Below are 7,810 nucleotides of genomic sequence, written 5' to 3'. Positions count from 1 at the left end.
TGTCCATTATTATTATTTTTTGGAGGGGGAATTATATAAAAGAGAGTAACATTAGTTGAAGGACAGTATTCTTTGCTGAAGCGCATACAGAGTACACTCAGGAGCGTGCATGTGTTTGGAGCACTATACAACTGCAGTTTTGGATCAATGCAAAGGATACAAAACAACTAAGCAAGTTTGATAAGAGACTTAAATTGGAAAGGTTTTTAAAATTGTATTCTGTATTTTAATGATAATAGAAAATGTTGGTGTTTCACGCCCCTTTAAGTACCAGTTGGGTTGGTGAATAAAAGGGTCTCAGTTTGCAATGCATGTGTGCACGTGTGTTATGTATGCACATGTGTGTTATGTGTGTACATGTGTGTTATGTGCACATGAGTGTTGTGTGTCTACATGTGTGTTATGTATGTACATCTATGTAATTTGGGGGAAATCACTCTATTTCTTTACATTTTGTAGAGCTACAAATGTTTTATACACACATACCCCAAATAATAATTTATACTGGGAGAAATAAATTCAGATTTTAATGAATACCTGATCAGAAGAGCTTACAATCAAATGTCTTAATTTCTGTTATGCTTATTCATGAAGCTGATATATTATTAAGTAGCAATACTGTATACATAATACACAATTAAGAGTACATTATCATTATACATCATACTGTATAATGACTGAGTCATCCGTAATTTATGATTAAGATTGGTTATGCTGAAAGACATCCAATATTATATATTAGAAAAAGTGAATATATTTTTTAAGTCATGCACATTATTTCCCTTTAATATGAATGAATAAAAACTATTTCTTTTCTAATGAATAAAAAAGGTTAGGAACCATCATGAAATGTAAAATTGCCCTAAGCTGACCTTGAAGATTTAGATAATTAAAGGATTTCTTAGGTTTCTACAAATTATTTCTTTCCACGTTTCAAAAATCTTTCAACAAAATGATTTGTTCTTTGGTAACCTCACATCTTCAATCCTGGGTTATTAATTAGGAAATGTGGTGTTTAATACTTTTTTTTTCTCTTAGAATGAGATGATTGATGTAACTAAGGAATTGGAGTAGCTGACATGTCCGGGGGTATATAAATACCAGTGAGGTCTCACATGAACACAGAAGATCTCCATATACATTCTATCCACTGATACTAGAGAACAGCTCTGAGAATCATGTCTTACAGCACCTTTGCTATTTTCTTTTTTTGTTTTATGGCTTTTGCATCTGCTTGTTACATCCAAACCTGCCCCATCGGAGGAAAGAGGTCAGTGTTGGATGTCATGGACATAAGGAAGGTAAGACTTTTTCTTTTTTTCTGTATTCTCTAAGAAAATGTTAAAATATGGACTCAACAAAAGCTTGCTCAGTAAGAAATTCTTCAGAAGTGTTTCTTACAGGTAGATAATTTAATCTAGTTTTATGCAAATATATTCTAAATAATAACAGTAGCAACAATGAATTAAAATTCTTATGACCATCTAATAGTTTTTTACAACTAGTAGTATATGTTTATGGATATTCTCACAGCAAATGGGCCATTAGGAAGCACAGAGGAAGTCACTTGGTTGTGCAAAGTGTAAAAGTTTTAAGTGCGTAAGAGATGCTCTCTCACAAATAAGGGCCACCTTTTTATAGACTGTTTAGTTTGTGAATGTTGCTGTAGACTCAGGAGCGTGCATGTGTTTTGGGCACAATGTCCCTGCTGCAAACACCACTGCAATAAAGTGCTCAAGGCAAGTTTACACTCCTGAGTCTACCTCAGAATAAAATTCATAACAGATATACATTAGAAAGTTGTTGTTTTTTTTTTTTTTTAAGGGAGAGACAAAAAAAAATTGTTTGCATTCAGACAGAGCATGTTATTTTCAACAACTTTTCAATTTACTTCCGCTATTGAACTTGCTTTGTTGACTTGCTATCCTTTGTTAAAAAAACATATACGTAGGTAGGTTCAGCATTAATAAAACACTATTGGGAGCTAGCTGCTGATTGGTGGCTACACATATATGCCTCTTGTGATTGGTTCACCAAATGTGTTTAAGCTAGCTCCCTGTAGTTCATTGCTGCTGCTTCAACAAAGGCTACCAGGAGAATGAAACAAATTTGACATTAAAAGTAAATGAGAAAGTTGTATATAATTACATATTCTATCTGAATCATGAAAGACAAATGTTGGGTTTTATGTCCCTTTAATAACTCCTGGCTTTACATGATAACTGCAAAGTGCTAAAATGTATTTTTAATTAAAATTGGGTAAACAATGGATTATATTATTCACTATATAACTCAACTTTCTAGCATTACAGAGCAGTGCAAACCATCAAACTGAGATATGAAAAGGTTTAAGCTGGAATTCTTCTATTTAACCAAGAACTGATAAAGAATTCACAATAATATTGCACGCTGGGCTTTAAAGAAACATACTATACAATTAGCAAGGACTATGCTGAGAGTGGAGAACAATTATTTATATAAATGCATAGTACCATTCAGCAATTAATTAGCGCATTGCAAATGATCTGCATTCCAAATAAATGGTTTAAAAACATTCAGACAACAATTGCATTGTTTTGCAGTGCAGGGACATACCTATTGAAAAATAATATATCTTATCTCCTCTCTTGAAGGACAGATGTAAATAAGTTCCATCCTGCACTGATCAAAAAAACTGTAGAATGTTGCCAGGTCAGTGTTTTGAAATTTGTGTTATATTTGCCAAATCTTAATGGAATTGGAAAAATACAATTTTCAGAGTTAAAGGGATATAAAAGTGCAAAAAAGAAAATGCTCTAATATGTTACAGCCTTTTTATTATTGTACTATTGTTTGCATATCATTATGTGTTTAACCCAATGCAATGGAATAAAGCACATAGTTAAAGTTAGCTCAAGAGCAGCAATGCACTATTGGGAGCGAGCCGAATACATCTGGTGAACCAATGACAAAAGACAAATGTGTGAAGCCACCAAGTAGAGCATTGCTGCTTCTGAGCATATGTAGATACACTTTTCAGCAAAGGATACAAAGAGAGAAAAGCAAATTTGATAATAGAAGTGAATTTTAAGTGTCTTTCAATGACATGTTCTGTCTCAATCAAGGAAGTTTACATTTGACTTTCCTATCACTTTAAAGTGGAAGTTAAAGGACATAATATCAATAATGACAGTATATTGCAAAGTGATTAAAGGGACAGTCTAGTCAAAATTAAACTTTCATGATTCAGATAGGGCATGCAATTTTAAACAACTTTTCAATGTACTTTTATCATCAAATTTGCCTTGTTCTTTTGGTATTCTTTGTTGAAAGCTAAACCCAGATAGGCAAATTTCTAAGCCCTTGAATGCCGCCTCTTATCTCAGTGCATTTTATAAGCTTTTCACAGCTAGACAACGCTAGTTCATGTGTTCCATATAGCTAACACTGTGCTCACTCCCATGAAGTTATTTATGAGTCAGCACTGATTGGCCAATATGCAAGTCTGTCAAAAGAACTGAAATAAGGGGGCAGTCTGCAGCGGCTTAGATACAAGGTAATTACAGAAGTAAAAAGTGTATTAATATAACAGTGTTGGTTGTGCAAAACTGGGGAATGGATAATAAAGGGATTATCTATCTTTTAAAGAAAATAAGAATTCTGGAGTAGGCTATTTCGGGATTCAGATAATTTTAAGTAACTTTCCAATTTATTTATATTTTCTAATTTTTTTGTTCTCTTTGTATGCTTGGTTGAAAAGTATACTTAGGTAGGCTCAGAAGCTGCTGATTGGTGGCTGCACATATATACATATTATCATTTACTTTAAGCTAACAAAGGATACCAAGAGAATATAATAGAAGTAAACTAGAAAGTTGTTTAAAATTGTATGATCCTTCTGAATAATGAAAGAAAAAAATGGGTGTCATGTTCCTTTAAACATTTAATGGAGAATTAAATTTGAATATTATGTCCCTTTAAGAAACAAGTATTCATCATGACAACAACAATTCATGATACACCCTGCACGGGAGAGTATTCCATAAAATCACAGCAGTAACTTTACATGGATATTAAAAGAAGAAAAGAAAAAGAAAGTCTGTCATGTGTGAATGAGCGGCTACTAAAAATGATACAAATATTTTTGAATGAAACAAGTAAAACTGTTTAACTTGATGTTGACATTAACAGTAAATGAAAATCTCCACCCTAGGGACAGATTGCTCACTGGCCAGTAAGGACAATTCCTACAGCTCTATTGGGGCGGGGCTAGAAACAAGGCTCCACTATTCGGAAGAGCATATTGTTTTTTAAAGAATATAAGAAATGCATTACATTTTACATCGCTATCTTTTACTTTCCAGTCACTTTATGAAACATCACAATACAAACTAATGAGAACATAGTTCTAGTGTTAAACATATTGTTCACATAAACATATAACTATACTTATTCCTTATTGTTTAGTGTATCCCATGTGGGCCAAGAAACAAAGGACATTGCTTTGGCCCTAACATCTGCTGCGGGGAGGAGCTGGGCTGCTACGTTGGTACCTCAGAGTCTTTGAGATGTCAAGAAGAAAACTACCTGCCCTCTCCTTGTGAGTCCGGGAGAAAACCCTGCGGAAATAATGGTGGCAACTGTGCGGCATCTGGCATCTGTTGTAACAACGGTAAGAACGTTAGATATATCTATGAATAAGGCTCATATACAAGAGGATGGATACATGTCAAAGATGGGAGAAATAACAAAATAATAATGCTGTTTAACATATATGATGAGCTATCTATAGGCACCACATGACCCCAATTTATCCTTCAGTATAACTCTACCAAGTAAAAGAAAAATAATAAGTGACTGTATTGAAATATTTCCCTGCTCAAGAAAGTGATATCCACTGGAAATAAAATGTTAATAAGCCACATTTATTTTAAAATCTTCAAATAATATAATGATACAACTTTTTTCATAGCTCAATGGGTTTTGACAATAACGAGTCACCTTCGTCAAGAGCAATACTTTTGATTTAGAGAAACGCGTTTAGTTATGGAAGACAAGATCCTGAAAATAGATATTTATCAAATAACTGAGATTTGCCTGAACTTTAACCTATACATACTGTATAAATAAGGAGTTGAGACTAGTCTTAGAGCCAGACTTAGGGTTCCCGTGATGTCCCGTTGCCTATGGGTTCCATTTCTTGTTGCTGAGCTCAGAACCAGAACAAAATGAGGATATTCTTCCCTAAATGAGCACAATTAGACCAGTCAGTGGATTACTTATAGACCTGTTCTTAGATGGAGATCTTCACCAATGTCTGCATGGCTGCTCCTAGAGAGAAAACAACTAAGTTAAGGAGATAGGAAATTTGGCACAACAGAAGTCCTTGATATGACCATAGATTTCATTAGGCTGAAACATCTCTCTAAATCCTTTTTTACCTCCAGTTTACTTTCTTCACTTGCAGCTGGTTGCGCTGTTTACTCAGTTTGTGGGGTCTTGGGGGCATGTGGCCAGCGAGACACAGTATTGCCCTGCAATATTAAAATGTATCTAAGCCCTTTGCCTCTGTAGCAGAGATGCAGGATCGCACACACGAAGATTTCAATAGCACAGCAGTATAACTTACCACTGGGAAGAGTAGAGCTGGCGGCTGGTAAAATGAAAGGGTTTAGAGTAACTTTTCAGCCTAAGTATTATAGTCTATCACAGTGTTTCTCAACCGCACTTCTCATTTACCCCCAATGATAGAGTAGGCAATTTTAAGCAACTTTCTAATTTAGCCCTATTATCATTTTTTTTTTCATTCTCTTGGTATCTTTATTTGAAAAAGCAAGAATGTAAGCTTAGGAGCCGGACCATTTTTGGTTTAGCACCTGGGTAGCACTTGCTGATTGGTTGCTACATTTAGAAACCAATCATCAAGCGCTACCCAGATGCAAAACCAAAAATGGGCTGGCTCTTAAGCTTACATTCTTGCTTTTTCAAATAATGATACCACGAGAACAAAGACAATATGATAATAGGAGCAAATTAGAAAGTTGCATAAAATTGCATGCTGTATCTCAATCATGAAAGTTTAATTTTGACTAGACTATCCCTTTAATAGTTATATATACTGCCTGATATACTGATTTGTTTTCATAACTTTCTTTCACAGAGAGCTGTACAATTGACCCCACGTGTGAACAGGACTCTGTATTTTCCTAGACAATGTAAGCAAAGAATAAATGGCTGCACTACCCACACTATGGAGATGTAACATCAAGGCAACAATATGACATTTTGCAGGTTCACTGATCTGCATTTGTGGGGTTAATAACACACTTTGTATAGATGTAATCACTGCAGAATAAATAATCCTAAAAAAGGGCATTATGACTGATACTTGTGTGTCTTTGGTTCTTTATTGATTCTTTTTTTTTTTTTTTTTTGCATATTTATTTTGGGAAACATCCTGCATTTCATTGTGATGGAAGAACGACCTACTCTAATTCATAAGAGCATATACATCTTCCATTACAGATACTAATATACTATAAGTTTAACCCCCCACAAAAGTGTTAAACATATAGATAAACTCATGCTCAGATGGTACAGGTGGGAAACATCTGGGAAATGGCAGCTATCATGTTCAACTAACATGTCCTCCTTTTGATCTGCAGTGCTTGTGGTGCCCAAGCAAGACTCTACCTATGTATTTAATCCACAGATAAATACTGCAAAAATAAAAGCTCTAATAAGTGTAGAGTATTTCATTTTTGCATTATAAAGAACAAAAGAAGGGCGCCCCCTAGTGTAGACAAGACAGACAAGTTCATTTTTAACAAATTGTGGCAGTTCTACTCACAATTTTAACAGGCATAGAATTTGCCCAAATTTGCCTGCTGGAATCTCACAGTGTCCCAGCTCACTGACATTAAATCTGCTGCTCCTTTGGTTCTCCAAACTGGATACAAGCTCTATACAAAACAACAAAACAAAGGGTGCTTCCTAGTGCAGACAACTGAGGCCAAGTGTCCCACCAAGGTATAAAATGAATGAATGTATACTCACAATGGTATTGTGCTAGCAGAGCATACTGGGGTATCACAGTGTTCCAGCTCACTGTATTCGGCAATCTCCTCACAGACGATCTCAGCAAACGGTTGAATAAGACTCCAGGTAGCTTATAGCTCTCAGCCACATGTCCAGCAGGTTCAATATCACTTCCCTGTCTCTGATACTGTTTTTTTCACAACAATAGACCAAGTAAGTATGGCTATAACTATTTTAGAGAAGGGTTTTTATTATTATTATTATTATATTATTATTATTATTATTATTATTATTATTCATTGTATAGCGCCACCAAATTCCGTATACTTGCACATCTGGCCCAAATCTCACAGTGGAACATTCAGGCAGTTGCCTATGGGAGCCTTTTCCTTGATATAAGCTTTCTTTTCTGATGGAGTGATAAACGTTTGCAATACAGTCTATCACCTACATTTTATATTCAAGACACTTCTATCCTATCTCAGTATTTCTCTACCAGTCCAATCAACTTGCTCCATTTCTATCCCTATCCACAATCTGATTTATCTTCCATGTCCCTAACTCTGATGTAAGCTCTGTCTAAACGGAGAATGTGTTAAAAAAAAAAAAATTGGCAAATTGAATCTTAAGTGGGATATGGTTAAGAAGGTTTAATTGATTATTCAATTGCTTGTGACTGCAAGTTCTTAAAGGGACAAAAAAAAACAGCTTGAAATTGCACAATTTTTCTGCAGTCACATAGTGAGTTTGAAAATGTTTTGAATAGATTAACATCTTGTCTGATGCAATTGTT

The 7,810-nt window shown here is 34.8% G+C and overlaps 1 protein-coding gene across 1 annotated transcript; it reads left to right on the top strand.

The window, feature by feature from the left end:
• The first annotated feature begins 1,178 nt into the window (after positions 1 to 1,178).
• LOC128648313 (mesotocin-neurophysin MT) lies at positions 1,179 to 6,189 on the top strand. Its single transcript, XM_053700927.1, has 3 exons — positions 1,179 to 1,301; positions 4,447 to 4,651; positions 6,140 to 6,189. Exons 1-3 carry the CDS (start codon positions 1,179 to 1,181, stop codon positions 6,187 to 6,189), a joined length of 378 nt encoding a protein of 125 aa, XP_053556902.1.
• The last annotated feature ends 1,621 nt before the right edge of the window (positions 6,190 to 7,810 follow it).

Source organism: Bombina bombina, chromosome 2, assembly GCF_027579735.1.
Source record: "Bombina bombina isolate aBomBom1 chromosome 2, aBomBom1.pri, whole genome shotgun sequence".
Taxonomy (NCBI): Eukaryota; Metazoa; Chordata; class Amphibia; order Anura; family Bombinatoridae; genus Bombina; species Bombina bombina.
Note: the sequence above shows the minus strand (reverse complement) of the source record. Positions and strands in the feature narration are given on the sequence as shown.

Bases quoted from the DNA above. Each gene is read 5' to 3' on its own strand.
- LOC128648313 (XM_053700927.1), top strand. From the start codon at position 1,179: ATGTCTTACAGCACCTTTGCTATTTTCTTTTTTTGTTTTATGGCTTTT. The intron at 1,302-4,446 runs GTAAGACTTTTT...CTTATTGTTTAG, and splicing joins ATGTCATGGACATAAGGAAG to TGTATCCCATGTGGGCCAAG. The intron at 4,652-6,139 runs GTAAGAACGTTA...TTTCTTTCACAG, and splicing joins TGGCATCTGTTGTAACAACG to AGAGCTGTACAATTGACCCC.